We start from the raw sequence: 20,947 nt of genomic DNA, 5'->3' as shown, positions 1-20,947 counted from the left end.
GATGGCAACTAAGTACCTGCAGCTGCTTGCTCACTCGCCCACCTCCCGCTTCTGTGGGATGGGGAGGGGAATTGAAAAAAGGTAAAACTCATGGGTTGAGATAAGAACAGTTCCATTGTTGAAATAAAGTAAATAATAATTGTAATAATAATCATAATGATAGGAAAAAGAGATAGAAGTAAACCCCACGACAGACAAGTGACAGTACAGCTCACCACCTGCTGACGGCTGCCCAGCCTGTCCCTGAGCAGTGGTCGGCCCCTCCTGGCCAGCTCCCCCCAGTTCATATACTGGGAATGACACTCTATGGTATGGAATATCCCTTTGGCCAGCTTGGATCAGCTGTCCTGGCCATGCTCCCTCACAGCTCCTCACTGGCCAAGCATGAGGCACTGAAAAGTCCTGGATTTAGAGTAAGCACTACTTAACACACTGATCTTTTAGTTGTTGCTGTCAAAGTTGTTCTCATACTGAATCCAAAACACAGCACTATACCAGCTACTGGGAAGAAAATTAACTCTATTTCTGCCAAAAGCAGGATACAACTGTGAGAGAGGATGTCCTGAAGGCAAAAATCTCAGGGCTCAAAGCTGCACGAGAGCAGCTGCTGCACAGCAGTGCAGATGGGGCAGTGCCAGGAAATACCTGTGTTGCTGGGAGATGCTTTTGTTCTGCCATCAGTACCCCATGGCTCACCCAGCATGGGCTTGTCCTGCTCTGGCACTGCCACCTCCTCCTCACACTGAGAAATATCCCACAGATCAGATCTGGGAGACAACATCAGCCCAGGGAATGGCAGCCTCTTTTCAAACCACAGCACCACCTCCACTCCTCAATGTTTAAGAGAATAAAGACCACTGGTAGTGTTCAACACTTGTATTTCCTTGTCACTGAGATTCTTAGGGCACAACCCACAGCCACACTGTTCTGACAAACCTGGGCAGTATTTTTAAATTGCCATCCAATGTAAACCACTTGCTTGCATTTCTTTGGATCCATGAATTTTGAAGGCACAGCTAAAGTAAATAATTAACCTTATTTTGAGCTCACTCTGTGCTTGGATGGGCCAGGTAATGCAATGTTGTTATGAAAGTGTTAACTAATGTTGTCTCTTAAAAAAGAAGAAATCAATTATAAAATTACATCATCATTAATGAAGTTCTGTTACCTATTTGCATGTCTTCTCTGATTTCTAAATGCCATCAAGTCTAGAATACTTGGAGGCTTTCAGGATTTTGCATCCATGTGCGCATCCTAAGGAACCTTGAGTGCATAGAGACCTAGATGCATACTATTCCCAGCCTCCTCCTGGTTTTCTCTGATGGAAAAATACTTAAGAGTCAGCTGGGATGATACCAGCACTGGAGCCCTGGGCAGCAGCATGCTCTGATCCTGAGGTGTGCATAAACACAGCCTGTGGTGACACAAATAGGTGACAACCACTCAGCACTGCTGGGAGGAAAGACTGAAACAGCCTCTGATGTGGTGATGGTGAACTCAGAACTCTTCACACCCTTATGGAACAGACATTTCTAACCATATTTAGGACACCCAAAAAACTGACAGGGATGAACAGCTAAGGATGATCCCAGTTCCAGCCTTACCCTGCTGTGTTGCAGCAGTACCTGGGCAGGGAGGCAGCTGGCCAAGCCTATGACAGAACCAAGAGGCTGCAGCTTCACAGATGATGACAGCAGTGTGAAGACTGCACCATGAATTAAATAACAATAAAATGAAAACAAAGTATAGTTGATACAGGATAATAAAACCAGTGAGTGTAGGAAATCATTACACAACTACTTCTTATGAATTGATTCCTAAGTCCTTACTAAGAACATGAAAGAACATGAAATTACCAATGTAATTTGCTGGGTTTATGGGCATTATTTGGAAATTCAGGTAGTTCCTTAGAGATCTGTCTCTTGACAGATTTCGTAGCAAAAACTAACCAGACTCCTGCTGCCACAGGAACCATAAATCAAAGTCTCGAGATGTTCCCACTCGGTGTGAACATAAACTCAGTGTAAACCAAAGTAAGTGGCAGTTTGCCACCCTGCACTGAGCTGTCACGTGGGGCCCAGGCTGAGCAGCTGTCACACTGTGTGTGTGAGGGACGGTGACCTCCAGCAGATGGGCAGGGTGGACTCCTGGTCGTGCTAATCCCTTTACCTGTGCGGGCTGAATCCGACAAGGATCCCGGCTCAGAGCCCTTGGCATCAAGGGTTGTTGCATCTTACCAGAGGGTGAATTCCACTAGTCCTGGGAAGGCTGTGGTGGGAAAGCTCATCTACCAAGACATGGTGGATGCGTAGGTCCTTCAGCTGAAGGTGAGGAGCAATGGCATGTGTGGGTCTGATGAACTTTTCCTCATTTCCAGTGAGTCAAATAAAGTTAAATAGTCCATCTTCAGTGAATTGGGTCATCAGCAGTGACCTGTTCTGGAAGAGTGGCCTCTGATGCAGAAAACCTGGTGCACTGTTAAAGAAGTTAAGGCACTTTTCATTTCCCCTTCCAGGGTGTAGTGCAAGTTGATTAGGAACACTGAGACGATTACCTCTGCTTTGCTGTATTTCTCAATTATGCCCTAATTAATATTGATTAAAATCTGGTAAATGCAGCTTAAAGCAACTGCAGGGGTTTTATCTTCAGTTACTTCTTCACCCAAAAATTACAGCTCTTAAACTGCACAATACAGTCTGATTATTACAGATCCAGCTGTATCTGTGATGGCTGGAGCCTTACCCTGCAAACTGCATCTTTGGTCCAGCTAATTAGGAAGGGATTTGGCATGGCAGTTTTTGGCTCAGGGTCTCTGGCTGTTTATGTGAGATCCCAAAACAACAGGCTGTCAGTCCCCAGGGGGTTTAAAATAAATGCCTCTCCCCCTGTACTGGGCAGTGGTGAGACCACACTCACCTTGAGTGCTGTGTCCAGTTCTGGGCCTCTCAATTCAGGAGGGACACTGAGGGGCAGGACTGAGCCCAGAGAAGGGCAGCAGAGCTGGGGAAGGGTCTGGAGCACGAGTCCTATGAGGAGAGGCTGAGGGAGTTGGGGGGTTTAGCCTGGAGAAAAGGAGGCTCAGGGGTGGTGACCTTACTGCTCTCCACAACTCCCTGACAGGAGGACATAGTCAGGTGGGGGTTTGTCTCTTCTCCCAGGTAACCAGTGACAGGAGGACAGGACATAAAGCTGCTCCAGGAGAGGTTTAGGTTGGACATTAGGAAGGATTTCTTCACAGAAGGCATGACTAGATATTGGAATGGGATGCCCAGGGAGGTGGTGCAGTCACCGTCCCTGGAGGTGTTTAAGGAAAGCCTGGACATGGCACTCAGTGCCAAGGTCTGGTTGACACAGTGGTGTTTGATCATAAGATGGACTCGATGATCTCAGAGGTCTTTTCCCAGCATAATCCAATCTGTGATTGTGCAAAGAAAGCCCCGGAGAAGAAGAGCCGTGAACTCGGAGCCCCTCTCTGCCCCACTTCCTCCCTGGCCCCTCGGAGTGTGTCAAGCAGCGTTTGGAGACACAGAGAAGCAGTCCTGGGACACCGGGGGGGCACTGCCCGGGACGGGCACTGTCCAGGGACGGGCACTGCCCAGGGACGGGCACTGCCAGCACTGTCCAGGGACGGGCACTGTCCAGGGACGGGCACTGCCCGGGACGGGCACTGCCAGCACTGCCCAGGGACGGGCACTGCCCAGGGACGGGCACTGCCAGCACTGTCCAGGGACGGGCACTGCCCGGGACAGGCACTGCCAGCACTGCCCAGGGACGGGCACTGCCAGCACTGTCCAGGGACGGGCACTGTCCAGGGACGGGCACTGCCCAGGGACGGGCACTGCCCGGGACAGGCACTGCCAGCACTGCCCAGGGACGGGCACTGCCCAGGGACGGGCACTGCCAGCACTGTCCAGGGACGGGCACTGTCCAGGGACGGGCACTGCCCGGGACGGGCACTGCCAGCACTGCCCAGGGACGGGCACTGCCCAGGGACGGGCACTGCCAGCACTGTCCAGGGACGGGCACTGTCCAGGGACGGGCACTGCCCGGGACGGGCACTGCCAGCACTGTCCAGGGACGGGCACTGCCCCGGCTCCCGCCTGGACCGGGACCTGCGGGTCTGGGGCGAGGGTAAAACAGCCCCGTTCCCCGCGGGGTTTCTCGTGGGATCACGCGGCCACGGAGACAGCAATCACTACTATGTAATATTTATAATTATCTATTTTCTACATATCTATCTATCTATCTATCTATCTATCTATCTATCTATCTAAAATGTATAGGTTTTGTTTCTATTATCCCCTGAACCAGATGCTGGGTGTTTCAGGCTGGGGTTTGTTTGTCGCTGCTTTTAATGTTGCAAAATCAGGCTGTCAGAATCTAGAAAAGCTCGCCAGCGCAGCCTTTGTTTGTTTTTCTTTATGCAGTGAATGTACCGACTTGCATTCCAAGGCACCATCCAAATTCCAGCCCCAGTCACTTGCACAGCCTGACCCTTCCTATCCCAATCTCTGACTACTCCCCCTTGTCCATACCAGCTCCCAGGAACCTGGCTGTGAACGCTGCCCCTCTGCCCCCGTTCCCGGCCGTGCCCCCGCAGCCCCGGGGCTCTCCCGGTGTCTCGGGGCTCTCCCGGTGTCTCGGGGCTCTCCCGCATTCCCGGGGCTCTCCCGCATTCCCGGAGCTCTCCCGGTGTCCCGGGCCGGGGCCGAAGGAGATGGGCGGGCACCGCGGGGCCCCGCCCCTTCCCGCGTGACGTCACTGTGCCGGAAGAGCCTCGGCGCGCCGGTGACGTCAGCGCTTCCTTCTTTCCGGGGCAGGCCGGAGCGAGGTAGGAGCGGGGAGGCCGCGGTTCCGATCCCGATCCCGATCCGCCGCCATCCGCGCCCCGGCGGCCGCGGGAAGGGGCAGGGCGGGGACGGGGCAGGGCCGGGGTGCCGCGGCTGTCGCTGAGCGTGTCCCCGGTGTCGCTGAGCCGTCCCCGTGTCCCCGCAGGGCGCCATGGGTCGCGTCATCCGCGGGCAGAGGAAAGGCGCGGGCTCCGTGTTCCGCGCCCACGTGAAGCACAGGAAGGGCCCGGCCAAGCTCCGCGCCGTGGACTTCGCCGAGCGGCACGGGTACATCAAGGGCATCGTCAAGGTACGGGCGGTTCCGGGTGCTTGCTCGGGGGGGACGTTCGGCACCTCGTCCCCGGGGTTCCCGACCCTCCTGGGCTCCTCCTGGGCTGCCAGCAGCGCCCAAAGCCCTTCGGCTGTCCCTTATCTCGTCTGTTCCTTATTTGGGTTTCTCTGCTCTTAAATAAATCATATCCCTTGGAAAGTTAAACTTCTTCAGGTTTGTGAGAACATCTCAACAGAGAGGGCACCTTTAGCTAGCAGTTGGATTTTCTGGTGGAGCTTTGCTAAGTGTAGCCGTACCAGCCTGGTTTTATGTTGCCTAAGAATTCCCTGTACTTGGGGAAACGTGGCTGGGCAGTTTCCCATGTAGTTGAGTGCATATTAAAAAAAAAAAAAATCAGATCTTTGAAAATGCCAAGTGATAGCTATCATTTTAGTCTTGAGCAGTGGGAGCAAGGCAGTTCCTGCATTTGGGGTGTGATACGGTGGTTCAGGGGTGCTGCAGGTACTTTTTTGGGTGTCAGGGACTTCAGAATGCAAACAGTGCCAGTGGTTGGATGCTCGGAGCAGCCCTTCAGCATTTTACAGCGTGGTCATGTTCACATTGTAGAGAGGATTTTCTTCACCCTCACCATAGCTGAGTTGATGATAAAAGGTAGGTAGCAAGGTTTGACTTGAACTTGGGTAATACATAGGGGATTTGGCCAACAGGGTTGAAAAACATAAGCAGTGGACACCAACAGCTTATGAGCTGTCCTAGAAAATAGACAGATCTTAGAGATGTGTCACAGTCACTTGTCTGTAGTCTGTAAATACACAGTTGGGTATTTTAGTCTCAGAGTGCTTTAGGAACAGAATGGACATGTTTCTCCAAGTGTAAAAGAAACAACAAGTCTGTGTTCCTTATGTAGGGGCTTCTGTAATTTTGTTGTACCTGATTTCAGAAGGTTAGAAATGCCTCAATCCCGAGGAAACACACAGAGAAGTCACTGCCTGTGCCCAGCTCTGTCTCTGCCCAAAGGTGGTTGGGAAAGTGAAAGAGGATTCCTTTGAATGGAGAAATGGATACCTGCAGAATGTCAGGAGTGAGATTGTTCAGACAGGATTAGCTACAAGCAGCACACTTAACCAGGCATTATTTTGTGATCAGTGATTGATTTGGGTTGGAAGGGACCTTAAAGCTCATGCAGTTCAACACCTTCCATGTGACCAGGTTGCTCAAAGCCCTGTTCAGCCTGGCTGTGAACGCTTCCAGGGATGGGGCTTCCACAGCTTCTCTGGGTAACCTGTGCCAGTGCCTCACCACCCTCACAGGGAAGACTTTGTTCCCTGATGGGATGTGATGTAGGTACTGGAGCTTGTATTCTTACAAATGGGAATCTTCAGCTCGCTCACGCTGGGGGAAACCCAGATCCCCCTGAGAAGTGTCCTGGTGAGAATCAGCCCAGAGTAACCATCCCCAGTTCTCCTAGCTCTTGGATTCCTGCAGAACCCCTGGCAGAGGCTGTGTCCCGCCCTAAAGCAGCTCTGCATTCCCACAGGACATCATCCACGACCCCGGCCGGGGCGCCCCGCTGGCCAAGATCGCCTTCCGTGACCCGTACCGCTTCAAGAAGCGCACGGAGCTGTTCATCGCCGCCGAGGGCATCCACACCGGGCAGTTCGTGTACTGCGGCAAGAAAGGTGGGGCTGGGCTGGGCTGGGGCAGGGGCAGGGCACTGGGTGTCCCAGCACCTGGAGTTTGGGGTGCTGGACTGCAGGACCCTGCTGCCACAGCGTCTGTGGTGCCGCCGTCCCAGGTTCAGTAGGGCTGTAACCCCGGCCCAGGGCCCGAGTGAAGCTGTGGCTGCTCTCCTTGCTCTTTGCAGCTCAGCTGAACATTGGGAATGTCCTGCCCGTGGGCACCATGCCCGAGGGCACCATCGTGTGCTGCCTGGAGGAGAAGCCCGGTGACCGCGGGAAGCTGGCGCGTGCCTCTGGGAACTACGCCACCGTCATCTCCCACAACCCCGAAACCAAGAAAACCAGAGTGAAGCTGCCTTCCGGCTCCAAGAAAGTCATTTCTTCTGCAAACAGGGCTGTTGTGGGTAAGCAGCAATCACTGTGGACTTGTCACTGAATTTTCCAAACAGGGCCCCAGTTTTAATAATCATCTTGAAAGTAGTGTCATGTGCAGGCTGGCCTTGGGGTTACACACCAGGACAGTCTGTGCTCAGGTGCCTGACTTGTATTTCCCACCTGCATTACTTTTAGGTGTTGATAACCTAAGTTTGGAGGTGATTTGACCTAGTGAGAGGACAGAAAAGTAGATGCTCCTTGTCCTCAGGCTGTAGTGGAATTGCTCAGCCTGTAAAATCTGCAGTCCTTGGAGAAGGACTTAACATGGAAAATGCCATTTTGATTTCCTGCCTTCAGTACACTGAGGGAGCCTGGTGGTGGTGTCAGGTGGGTGGGGAGGTCTGACAGGGAATGACAAAGCCACTGCCAAGAAGCAGAGGCTGTACCAGGTTTGTTGTGCACCTGACTGGCAGCTGAGGTGGCTGCTGGTGACACTCACCTGCCTCTGCATGGAGGACACCAAAGTGAGTGATCTGGTGTGTTATTCCAGTAAAGTTCACTCGGTAAATCATGAAGCAAGTAGGTCCTCAAAGTTCTTCACACTCCTGTGAGCTCTTTCAATTCATACTTCAGTTGAAAAATGTGATATTACCCAGGTAATTGTAGTAGTAAAACTGGCAGTGCTTGAGAAAGTGTTAAGCTCAATCCTGTGTGTGTAGATCGAAAGGAAGGCTGTAGCTCAGCTCTGGTCTCACTGTTGGTGTTGGCTTTCCTTTGTACTCCTGTGCTCTGTTTGGGTGTCACCATTCCTGCCATTCCCTGCAGGAATCGTGGCTGGTGGAGGCCGTATTGACAAGCCCATCCTGAAGGCCGGCCGTGCCTACCACAAGTACAAGGCCAAGAGGAACTGCTGGCCACGTGTCCGTGGTGTGGCCATGAACGTGAGTCTCTTTGTGATTGGGGTCACCCCTGTCCCTTCTGACAGTTCAGAAAGGATTTGTGGGATATGGGGACAAGCGTGGCACATAACTGGGAGGAAACCTTCCCAGATAAATGTGCAGTCACAGGGTAAATTAGCAGCACTTGATAGTTGCTGCACCGCGTAAAAAGTGAAGCAGTTACTCATTTTTCCTCTCAAATCAGTTTACTCTGTTGAGTATCAGTTCCTGTGGTTACATTGCTGTCTTGCTTTCCTCCTGCCCAGCCTGTGGAGCATCCCTTCGGAGGAGGCAACCACCAGCACATCGGGAAGCCCTCGACCATCCGCAGGGACGCTCCCGCGGGACGCAAGGTCGGGCTCATCGCCGCGCGCCGCACGGGGCGGCTGCGGGGCACAAAGACTGTGCAGGAGAAGGAGAACTGAGCTCCCACCCTGGGCGCCACACAATAAATTTGTACAACAGAGCTCGTGTGAAGGTCGTGGTATCTGCCGCTGCAATGGGGAGAAAACTGGGATAATGTTCAACACAGGAAGTTGTGAGTGGAGATCGGGATTTTTTCCCCTTGCCTTGAAGAGCAGGGATCCTCTGAGCCAGCACTCGCAGTCTGTAAGCTGGTCCTTCCTGCAGGCTGGGGTAACACTGGTGTGGCTGCTCTTGTACCCTGGTGTGGTGTTCATGTTGGCTTGGTTGTGTGGAAGCTGAGGCCTGACAAAGCAGGATAAACCTATCAAGGTTTTAACCTTGGTCACCTGGTTAATTTGGGAATCAGGCTGAAAGTATGCTGAGTTTTCTAAGTTCATAACCTCTAACAATGGTTTTCCATTTTTATCTTTTGGGGGATAAGCTTGAAAGTTGTAGAACTTAAGTATTTCAGCTGCTCTCACTGCAAGGTTTGGGCTTCCTTTTGGAACTGTCAGGTTCCAACCAAATGAAAGGTGCCTCAGAAATTTGAGGTATCACACAGACTGCCCCCTCTCCTCATCTGTGTTATGGAAGGGCAAGCAGCTTCAAAAATCTCTGCTTTGTACGTTGGTCATGATGGGATATTCCAGGGTGCTGCAGTAATGTGGGCAGCAGCACTCATGTCCACTAGGAAGCTGTGTTCTCATAGGAACAGCTGTCCTGTGAAAAGCCAACATTTTGTAGAGGGATGAGAGAAAAGTCATGGGGTTTAGTGGAAAATGGCTTTCTTTACAGCTTTTCTGAACTGGCCTTTGGAGGGAAAAATCGATGAAAGCAGATGGGGCTCAGCTTTGCATTTGAGCACTTGCAAAGCCAGGGCTCCTGTGGATCTGCAGCAGCTCTGGCTGTGCTGGAGGAGTCTGTGCCAAGGGCCAGACTTCCATGGATGGGTATGACTTCCATTGATGGGAATCCAGTGGAATGCAAAGCAGGAAAAGTTCTTTCTACACCCACCCACAAAACCAGTACTGCAGCTGGCTGTGTGTGTCTGGGGAGGGAAAGGTGCTTTAAGAAACCCAAATCACACCTTGAGGAAAGGCATCACATCCCATTGGGGAGACACAAAGCAAAGCAGTGGCAAGTTTTGCTTCTGTTCCTATTGCTCGAATTCCAGCAAAGTCTGAAGTTCACATCTGTTTTTGCCATGAGGTCAGAAGCTCTTCTGTGCTCTCCTGACAGGGACCAAAGTGTAACACTCCTCCCAAACACCCTCAGAAGAGCAGCTGACGTTCCACAACAGTTTGCACCTAAAAAAGATGGTTTCTGTCACGTATTTCAGTCTCTGACAGTTTCCAACCATGTTTGGGTCTGTTGACCCCATCTGTTTTCTCGGGAAGGGGGAGGTGGTTACTGACCCTTGGCTGCCTCTGCTGCTGTTCCAGGTGCTGACAGTGCCCACAGGTGTTCGCAGCCACAGGGTCAGTGCACCAAGCCTGTGAGTAGGGAATAATTAATACAAATTACTGCAAATAAATAAATGCCATATTACAGTGCTTAATGCAGCTACAAACACATTTAATGCAAACATACAGAATGCAATGCCAGAAGTCTCTAGATTCACACAGTAGTATGAGGCTTTCAAAGATTCTTCTCCCTTCACCAAACTCCAGTTGCAATTACTGTTCCAGTACAGTCTCCTGTTACCAACATGAACACGGAACTTAAAAAGCCGCAGTGATACTGGCAAATGACCACAAGACAAACATTCTCCAGGGGCAAAATGCTCCTCCAGCCCCAACACCTCCAGTGCTAAAAATCTGTGAAAAATATGAGGGAAGAGGGAGTAAGATAAAGCAAATAAAAATGAGAGGCTCTAAAGAAACCAACCTTGAATGAAAAATTTAAGTAAACTGAAATACATTTTCCAAACCGAAGGTCTAATTTAAGCTGTAGAATAGAGGTGAACTCCAGCAGTTTACCTGACAGGGGAAGTTAAGACAACTAACAATGCAATAAGAATAAAAAAAAATACCCATAAAAATATACAAGTGTTGTTCCTAACAAGCTTAACTTCAGGCTGGGAGGCTCTGTGAAAGCAGTGAACAGAAAACAAAAATGGGGCTGAAGTTAAGCCAGTCCCTGTCCTCTGTGTGGGCCAAGCATCAAGCAGGAGGTTCAGCTGAGCAGGGCAGAGGCTCCCTCTGAATCTGCACTGAGAAATCAGAAAATAAACAGGACAGGGACACTGCAGAGGAGCAGGAGCTGAGGGGCTGCTGACCACAGGAAAGCACAAACCTGGCTGTGAGGTGGGCGAGTGTCCTGGCTCGACTGAGGCAGCTCCAACACAAAAGCACAAATGTAAATGAAGCAAACCACATTCAAAAGAAAGCACGGGGTTCCTTCTGTGGCCTTGCACTTCTGCTGCCCCACAACTCATTGTATGGAAGCATAAGATGGTTTGGGGTTGAAGGGACCTTAAAGATCATCTAGTTCCAACCACCCTGCTGTGGGAGTAATTATGTAATGTGTTGTAATTATGCTTTAATTGTGTATCATAATCAGCAACCTCCTGCTCAAACTGACTGTTTTAGCAGCATGACAGAATACCCAGTTGATTTGCTTATATGGCTCATATCCAGGATGCTTCACTTCATGGAGGAGCATCTCAGTTCCCAAGCCTAATACTGCACAGAAGACATGAGCTACTATAGATACAGTCAAACTTAAAAAGCTACAGCCATGCTTGTTAGTAATATAATAATAATTATGATAATAATTATCATTATTGTTATTAAATCCCCTCACATAAAGATTAGCACAGTTACAAGGACGTCAGAAATCTTGAAATGAAACAAACTCTTTTAAAGAAAGGTGTTAAATGTTCCTGCAGAATTCTCACAGGTTATTTCCAGTATAAGCCTTTTTTTGCTAAAAGAAAAAAATAAATTAAAAAAAAATATACGTACCAGAGAAGCACTAAAGTCTTCCTTTAGAAGGGCTTCAAATTTCCATCTACTGAAAGACCAAACAGCATTTTCTTTATACTTTTTAAAGGGTGTGTTGAGGAGCACCAAGTGCTACCTAAACATCGACAGGCATCACAAATTCCTTCACAGTAACAGAGCCCTCATTAACATCACTATCCCCTTCCAGCACCTCCGTAGCTGCTGCACGGACCAAACAATTCAACCTTGCACTGAGCCAGCCACAGGAGAAGCAGGACTTCACCCAGAGAGGTCACTGCCCCAGGGCTTCCCAGGGCTCCATCTCCCATCCTGACTGCCCAGCCTTGAGAAAGCAGAACGGGGGAGCAGGAGGATCCACAACGTGCTACACACCGGAGCAGGCAGGGAGGAACTGCAGAGGGAGATGCAAGGAAACAGTGTGAGGTAGAAAGAGGCCAGAGCAAACCCCTCTGGGGAGTTTCCACAAAAAGATGAGAGGGAAATAAACTCCAGGAGCAAGAAAATGATCCTGGCTGTTATGCTGAAGTTACCAGGTAAGTATCTATCAAATCCAAGGGAAATGCTTTGGGCTGTATTTTCAGCTAATGTAAAAACCATAGGAGCCCAAATTCTAAAAGGTTTCAGGGAGTTGGGTGATCAATAAATCATTACAGCCTCCACAGAAGTTAAATTAAAAAATGGCTTTTTTTGTCCTGTGGCATTAACAAATTCTCAGAAATGTGAGAACAGAAACATTCGTGGGAGTTGTTTTACATTTTTGCTGTCTTCTTCGAAAGCTTTCTTCTCCCAGTTTACAGCACCCCCCCACCTGGCAATGATCTGCTGGGATACATCCAAAGTGTATCCTGAAGTCTCATGTTTTGCCAACATGTCGATGTCCAGAGAATTCACACTCATGTCCACTCAGATGGGCGACATCAACTGAACTGACCAAGGATAAACTCAGGTACTACAGAATTGTCTGGGTTGGAGGGACCTCTGGAGATCACCCAGTCCAACCCCCTGCCAAGGCAGGGTCACCTGGAGCAGTGACACAAGGACACGTCCAGGTGGGTTTGGAATGTCTCCAGAGAGGGAGACTCCACACCCTCCCTGGGCAGCTGTTCCAGAGCTCTGCCACCTTCACTGTAAAGAAGTTCTTCCTCATGCCAAGGTGGAACCTCTTGTGTCACCTGCTTCCATGATGTCTTCTGAAATTTTTTTAAATTCAATGTTAGTATCACAAATTCCCAGCAATTTGCCACTGTTTTCCACTTTCATTTGTGTATCTTCAAGAGCAAATTTGGGGAACCAGAGGTTTCCAGCAGCTCTCCATTACACCCACCTCACATTCCTTTGGGTGATGGGCCTTGCTGTGGCAGAGCAAAGCAAGGGGCACGTGGCAGGCACAGGGGTCACAGCAGCTTCCCAACAGCTGCAGCAGCTCCTCTTGGCCTGGAATGTGACAGGACACCTGTCCCTGGAGCAGGCAGCCACTCGCTCCGAGAGGCAGCTGCCACTCCCAGAGCCTCTGGCCCTCACAGGCACGAGGTGATGCCAGGAGCAGTCCCAGCCCGTTTCCAGCCACTGCAGCTGCTCTGTGGGTGCTACAGGAGGTGCAAAGGCAGCAGCAAACCTGGCTCAACTGGAGGATGCCCCAGCTTTATTTCCCTGTCTTCACCAGAAAGAGTCTCCTCCAACAACTTCATTATATTGTATTTTAATAAATTCAACACAAGAGGCCTCCACTAGCCCGTTCTTCAATTAAGTCCACATTTTATTTATGGTTTGCTGTTGGTACTTCAATCAGATTTATATATACATAATCTAAAACCTACATCAAAACCATGTTGACTGCTCTGAAGACCGAGAGAAGTGACACGATTGAAGTTTTCTTCCACAGCTCTATGGTAAGTCTACATTCCCACAGCAGGTTTTTGGTTCAGGTTGCAGAAGTGTTCAGAAAGCCAGTGCCAGGTCTCTCTCAGACTCGGAGTGGGAGGGTTACAGTTCTCTTTCATCATTTCAGTCTTACACACAACCACAGTAGCAATCAGTAACATTTCTTTGTTCTAGATAAACACCTGGGTTGATCTGCAGAATCCTGGCTTTTCACATTCCCACATCTCTCCCTTTCTAAACCCTCACTGACACAGCTGGAAAACCAAGTCCCTTCCTGCGGTTGCTGCGTTATTTGAACATTAATTGTGAGAGGATTTGATGCTGCTTCACGCAGGAGGCAGCACGAGAGGCTGAGAAAGTGTTTGTGAGTCCTCGCGGAGCCACCTGAGAAACGCCAGTTCCTTCACTTGGATGCAAACATAGGTACCTCGAACGCTTCCATTTATCCCCAGGGAGGCGGGGACTGCCCACGCCTGCCCAGCAAACAGCCCCACCAGGAATTTGTGCACCTCGGCCTGGCCCAGGGCAGCTCTCCACGGCCGGAGCCGCTCCCGGCGGAGCCGCCGGCAATGAACGACAAGAGGTAGAAAGTATTCACAGAAGCAGCTTGCGAAGGCCCTCGCTCAGCCCACTCCCTGTCTGTATTTGCTCAGAGGATTAGACTCGGTACAGATCTTAGAGAAGAAGAGGAATAGAAAATGCTTTACATGCTACTTAGTCTGAAGTTCCTGCTCGGAACAGTTCCTGGTGCCCAGGGAGGCCCCTGTGGGCCAGGACAGGTCACACCGGGAAGGCTCACGAGCTGCTGCCAGAGGGGTGTGTGGGGCCAGGCAAAGCCCATTTCCAGTTCCCCAGGGATTTCACACAGCATGACCTCTCCCTTCAGCAAAATATTCTCATTTCTGCTATTTCACCAGTCCTTAGTCACTCACAGGGCAGGCAGATAAAATTGGTGAGTTATCAGTAAGTCCTAAGAACTAATCTTCATATTTCTAAGCTTTGGAATTTCCTTCCAGAAGATCTTTCAAGGACTTTAAAGCACCTACCAGATATTTAAATACAATCAAGTATATTAAGTGTCCAAGTTTTCAATCAGCCTTCTTTTCCAGAGTAGATTCCAGCAAAACCTACTGTTTTTATTCACCTGTAGAATAATGGTTCAAGATAGAAAATGAAGGGAAAAAATACCCCAAACAACAAGCAACCAATGAAACCCAATAATCTACAAGCTATTAGAATTCCAGACTGCCATCAGTAGCACAAAACTCTCCTATCCCATGTAAATGATGAGAAGATTTAAGAGATGACGAAGCCCACCTGGTCAAGGCTGTGGCTGCTGCTACTGCACTGTGAAAAGCTCCAGGCTGCCTGGCAAACATGGGGTTTTTTGGGGGGTTTTCTTGCAGTAGCAAACAGCAAGACAGCAGGTGTAGGTAAAAACAGGAGGTAAACAACCATCATGGAAAGTGAAGGGATTTGATTCCAAGAAAATACAAAAATATTGACTATAAAAATGATCCTTGCAATCCAGAGTGAAAAACTCTGTAAGAAAGAATCACAAGAAATGATGGACAGGAATTTAAGAGTAAGGGACAAGAACTGAGCAGCATTTCAATAAATAAAGCTACAAAAAAAGGCCAATACCTTTAAAAGCTGCACCTACAGAGGTATCACTACAGCAAAGGAACAGAACTGCTCACTTAATGGCTCAGGTGAAACCACACTTGGAAAGCATTCATCCAGCCCTGGGCATTGTTTGAAAACATGAACAGCACATCACCACAACAGAAATGTGGATTGGGGAATGGCTTATGGGGGAAAAACAAACATTTAAGGATTTTGCTCTGGTACAGACTAAAGGGGACGTCACTGCAAACCCACACGGAAGCTGCAGACTGTGCAGCTCACACCACTTTGGGCAAAATACACCAACTCCCTGGAATAGCAGTGGCAAATTAAGAAAGAAAATTATCAGACATTTTAAATACTACAGAAACAGAGAAGGGGATGATCTTATTTTCCTGCACTGGATGTTTTTCTATGGTCAGATTGTGGGTGAAGTCATAGAACCTTTTTCCTCTTGTTTTCATTACTCAAGGTTTTCTCATGGTTAAAAACTAGTAGAAGACATTTTTTGCACATTATTTTGACCAGTGAACAATGACCCTGTCATTTCAGAATTGTGCTGATGTGATTTAAGGCTATATTAAATTCTTCCAAGGAAACGCCTGCAGGTCAGTTTTATTATCAAAAAGTGGCTTCAAGAAGTTCTAAAGCTAAAAAATACAGAGTTGGGTATTTAAAAATCTGGTGAGAAGTTAGCCCTTATTCAGGAGTGTTTTCCTCCTTCAGAATCTGGTTCCCCCGTGCTTGTTTTGATTTGTCTGCAAACAAGAGCTGTCTTCTGTGCCACCTGCTGACTGAGCTGGCTTGATCCCCACCACACATCAACTTCCACTCTTACAGTGCTGAAATCAACTGAACTCGTGCAAATGCTGCCAAAATCCATGGACCCACCACAACTTGCATTAGAAAATCAGAGCGCAGGACGAGGATGTCTGAATTTAATGGCTGGAATCTCTGTCAACACACTTCCAGGGACAGCCGACCCTAACAGACACTGCAGGGGTGGGGCTGTGCACTTGCTCTTGTAAAAAAAGACACAGGTATGGTTACTGGACACTTTAAAACAGCCCAGGGCAGACTTTTATACCGTAGAAATAAAAGGAAATTTACGGTATGAACCGTAGGAAGTTCCACAGTGTGAAAAGTGACAGTGCTCGGGTTGGGTTAAAGCCCTTCCTCCAGTCTGGAATGGAGGGCAAGTCTCAGCCAAGTGACTGTGCTGACACGGCAATCCCCAAAGACCACTGGAAGGCAGGGACAGGGACACCCTGGAATGGCACAGAGGGCACACAGAGATTACTCTGATCCCAGCTGCCAGCCTGGAGAAAATGCACTGAGTTCTAAGAGTGGTTTGGTGTCATGTTCCTCAGACCACCTGCAAGGGGAGCAGGAATCCTGCCGCAGGAAGCAGCTGGGATCCTTTCACTTGGCTTTCTGCCACTGCAGCACCACTGTGCAGCACAGAGTTTGTACAAGACACTTCCTACTGCTCCCAGAACGCCTCTTTTGCCTGGCTCTAGGCAAGGCAGGTGCAGACTTTATTCCCAAGACCTCATGGCTGTGAGAAAGTGGTGTCATGAACATGATGGAGAGCATGGAAAGACAGGGAGCCAAAACTACTGTTTGTCCTGATTATGCTGTGCTGGAGCAGAGCCACAAATGGGGAAACTCCCACACCTGCCCTAAGAAATGTGAGGTTAGCATCAGCATCTAACCCTACCAAAAATTAAGGTGTGCCTTTCATCACAGGGGAGAAGAATTTGCTTTCAATGTGGATTTGAAAGTGTGGGCTAACCAGGTTTAACTAAGACATTTAAACGCTTAATTGGTTACTCTGCAAATTTCCTAACATGCCACTTCTTCCTCTAACTCATAAAGTCAGTCTTTAGCTTTCATTTTTAGTTAAATCCATTGCACTGAAAGCTTCCCTGCAATGCCCAGTAACTGGAACTCATGCCAACAAAAACATGGAGCCACTTTGCCCTGACACAGTTTATCAGCCTATTCATTTCTGGCAAAAGACTTAAGAGGTAGACAAAATTTATTGAAACCAAAAATGAAGTAAATTGCTACAGCAGCCAATTTTTGCCCATTTTAGCTTTGGCAGAATGGCTAATCTCATTCTCTCCTGGATCTCAGGAAATATACAGGAAGTTTTGGAACCATAAGTGCTTTTTCATGATACATATGCTAAAACACACAAGCTAGGCACAACAGAGTGGCTGAGAAGGCTTAACAGCAAATACGATAACACAAATCTCTCATGTTGTCTAAAGTTTCACTCAGAAGAAAAAAAGTCATTGGGGAATTTAATTTCTTTCTGGCTTGATTTCAGCAAGATACACAAACTTGAAAAACAGAGAACTCAAATTTTCAGAGCTGGTAGTCAGCAGGGAAAATAATGTGAAAAATTCCGAGTCAAGCAGAGTCCTGTTCTGCTTGTCCATCCCCACAAGTTCAGGTCCTGCAGGATAAACAAGCTATGACTGAACCCTGAGCCATCTCCTTCTTGTCAAAGGGGTAACACAGGTGCAGGTGACCAACTCTGTGACCAAAACATAGTACATTTACTGATACACAAACAGTGACTGAAGTCTTTTCATATATGGCTGTACTATTTTTAACACTGACAGTAGCAAGTGTTAAAAGCTTATTTTAGTCACTAAACAACCACAATCCAAATGCACAAGAGGGAGAAATTCTGCTCAGTAAGGTTATGGATTTCCCCCAAGGTCAAACTACACGCTAACCCCGACTCAACATCACCTATGGATTTTCAGTTTCTATGTATTCCACGTTACATCGCCAGGAACATGAGGAATTGCTTTACTATTTATTGGCTCATTTTATGGAAGACCAGAGATTCCTTAGAAACTGTTCTAAACAGAAAACAGGACTGAAATCAGTGATGGGGGAATTAAATCTTTAGGCACTTTGAGGGCTACTGCTTTAAAGTGTGCCATCACCAACGAGGTATTGCCAGGTGCATCGCCTGAAAGTCACCTGCCAAAATGCTGCGACAGAAACGTGCATATCAAACTTTTTGCTTGTACAATATTTGTTAAGAAGTACAATTCAAAATGGTTTTGCCCAGAGTGAAGAAAACATTGCACCTTACACTGGAGCTACCTGTTTAAAAAGCAACAGCTGCAGCAAACAATATGGGTTTATCCTTCTTCATGTCACAAAGATGCACAATATCCTCAATTTGCGGCCTGGAAAACAACTGCCACTGCAGCCATTCCCAGTTCTGGGGCAGGGGTGGGTATGGCTGGAGAAAGCCACAGGTTAAAGTGTCACAGGTTTGACATGTCTCTACAATCATTGCACTATTAAAAGCAAACACATTTGGCAAGGCTGAACTAGCACATTATATATTTTACCTATATAGTACAAAATACGTAATAATTGCCTCTGAGATAGCTTGTAACAATTACTGGTCCAAATAAATATTTCAACTTGAGAACTCAGGGTAGAATTTTTTTAGTTAAAACCTCCAACAAGCATCCCCAAACATAAATGGGAACACATTATCCAAATTTACTAAATCCAGGTAAAATGGTATTACTAAAAAACTATGAAAAAAATCTGAATTAACTTGAGCACTAGGAAAAACATGGAAGCATAAAAGTGATCATTGCTACACAGCATATTCAAAAATCTTCTGTGTCCCTCCCTTGTTACACTAAATGCCTAAGAATGCACTTGGACTGAATTTTCCATTGTTCATTTCAAAACTACAGACCTTTAATTTGATAAGCAGCTTTGTTTCTATCAACTCATTTGTAAAAAACACCATCAAGCTTGTGCTCTTAAATATATATATGTATATATAAAAACATACAAAAAGTACAAGATAAATCACATTAAGAAACTTTTACAGTGTAATTGTCCTGATTATTTTATTCTTAAGGGCCAATTTTTTTTTTGTGCACAGAATCTCAATGTGACTGTTGTTCCAGAATTCAGCATAGTGCCACTGCACAGAATTCACCTTCCTGTGCAGTCCATTAAAAAACAAAACCCCAAAAAACAACACACACCACAGGACAAAACATTCTTCTTAAATCAAATTCTATTTGTGAATTCAGCAAAATAATTTCTATAAAATAAAACAGCAAAATATTTAAATAGTATAGGGTGGGCTGTATCTGTTTTGCAGGGGTATTTGGTTTTTAGACAGGTTCCAAAAAAATTACACACATTCAAGTTACCAATTTTCATTTAAATACAGTATTTACTGATGTGTTTCTTTAAGTCTTTAAACAAATGTTTATTCTGGAATAGAGATACCTCAGAATTGTATTTGACTAACCAGTAGTTTCTTTTATATTTAAACCCTGCTTCTAATGTTAAGATTTTCTGTATAATGGATAAAGAGCTAAGACAATTCTCGCTTTCAAGTAGAACTGTGAACGAGCAGAAAACCAGCAAGTTAACTTGGTGCAGTGGCACTCACAAGTACTCTGTGATTTTGTTGACTTCCACTTCACTGGGATGCAGTAGAAGGAAAGTGTTAGAAGTTTATCTAATAAGCTCTACCAAAGAAACAAAACAAGCACACCAAATACAGTCTATTATGCTCCAGGCATCCTGGCATAGCAAATTTTTGCATATTTGTTTTAAATCTTTTAAATTCCTATTACTGAAAACTAAGTGTTCTTTATCCCACCCAGAGAGAGAACTGTCAAACATCAGATGTGAGGAACATATGTGAAACTGAAAACCACTTGTTTGTCACATTTTCCCTCCCCATTTTATAGTCTAGGTGTAAGAAGAAAAAGTTCTGAGCAATACAGTTGTCACATTGGGACAACTGCTGTCACGTTTGTTTTTATTTTTTTTTCCCCTCATTGGCTACACTAACTTGGTGTGAAGCCATGCTAAATGTTACAGCATAACTATAGCTTCAAAGTGATTAACCTAATACCAGAATGAAAAAGGCAATGAAAAAAGATCTAGAAACAATGTTACATCACCAATTTTCCACATCAACCAAATAATTAAAAGGTTACCAGCCATTATGTTGCTCATAGTAAAATCGACTCCAGTGGCAAAGAATTAACATGAAACTATTTTTGTGGTTGACATGGATAGGCTTTTTCGTAAAGGAGTTGATCCAACTGCCATGAGGCAGGCAACACTGGTTGCAGAGCGCAGCAGATATATCAAGAAATTATTTTTTTGTTTTTGTAGATCTGTGAGTCTCATCAAGACAAAAAAAATGCTTCTTGCTCAAGAATTAACAGTCAAACATTAATATACTATATACACCTTTGCCATTTACACATTAGCATCAGGCCATTTATTACAAAACACTATACACTTTCCACTGCAGGCGGGTTATATATTGACAGCAATTTTCTGCAGATAAGACAGTGAATAGACTCTCCACTCCATGTTGATTAGGAATAGTTTTTCTAGTTTTAAATATTAGCCAGACACAGAGAAAGGTTGGACTGTAAGGCCTGGGTGCACAGTCTTGATGGAGCAAGTTAATTGATTATGTGCATTTCACTAATCTTTTGTCTGAGGCGGGGAAACTTCTTCACTGCCTTCGTAGTTTTCTTGTGCTCGTTGGCCAGTTCGCTGAGGGTTGTTCATATGATGTGCTGCCGGGCCCGTATATGGCTGTCCATGCACGTGGTTATTCTGCAACAAAGCACACACATTTCAAAGGGATTTAAACCTGTGGGCTGCCTCCTGACTTCCTGCTTTCCCCCTTTCCACTCAGACCACTGCAAAGTATCCTCAAGGACACCAACTTCTCATGTACCTACATCCCTATAAACACACATCCCAGCTGGTTCTCTGATTCACACCTTTCACTTACTTTGCCAATTTACGCACAAGGGAAACGAACTTTCAACTTGTAAAGATAGAAGGATCAGTTGAAACAGTAGTCTCATCTTTTGAATCACAGTTACATGCAAAGCAAAAGTAGCAAGAAAGGAAA

The 20,947-nt window shown here is 47.0% G+C and overlaps 2 protein-coding genes across 5 annotated transcripts in view; one reads left to right on the top strand and one right to left on the bottom strand.

Annotated features, from left to right (window-relative positions):
- The first annotated feature begins 4,742 nt into the window (after positions 1-4,742).
- On the top strand, positions 4,743-8,579 carry RPL8 (ribosomal protein L8). Its single transcript, XM_032100943.1, has 6 exons — positions 4,743-4,831; positions 4,996-5,139; positions 6,659-6,800; positions 6,986-7,204; positions 8,001-8,116; positions 8,380-8,579. The coding sequence occupies exons 2-6, from the start codon at positions 5,002-5,004 to the stop codon at positions 8,536-8,538; spliced, it is 774 nt and encodes a 257-aa protein (XP_031956834.1). The 5' UTR covers positions 4,743-4,831; positions 4,996-5,001; the 3' UTR covers positions 8,539-8,579.
- Positions 8,580-13,222: 4,643 nt separating this feature from the next.
- Positions 13,223-20,947, bottom strand: part of USP9X (ubiquitin specific peptidase 9 X-linked) — a 101,452-nt gene continuing 93,727 nt past the window's right edge. For 2 of the 4 annotated variants that reach the window (XM_032100939.1, XM_032100940.1), the window contains exon 45: positions 13,223-20,643. In XM_032100939.1, the coding sequence (XP_031956830.1) occupies positions 20,509-20,643 (135 nt within the window). In that variant the 3' untranslated portion in view covers positions 13,223-20,508. The remainder of the gene's footprint in view (positions 20,644-20,947) is intronic. The other 2 variants (XM_032100941.1, XM_032100942.1) reach the window with 1 other exon arrangement.

The sequence above is a fragment of the Corvus moneduloides genome, chromosome 2 (assembly GCF_009650955.1).
Source record: "Corvus moneduloides isolate bCorMon1 chromosome 2, bCorMon1.pri, whole genome shotgun sequence".
In the NCBI taxonomy this organism is placed as follows: Eukaryota; Metazoa; Chordata; class Aves; order Passeriformes; family Corvidae; genus Corvus; species Corvus moneduloides.
Note: the sequence above shows the minus strand (reverse complement) of the source record. Positions and strands in the feature narration are given on the sequence as shown.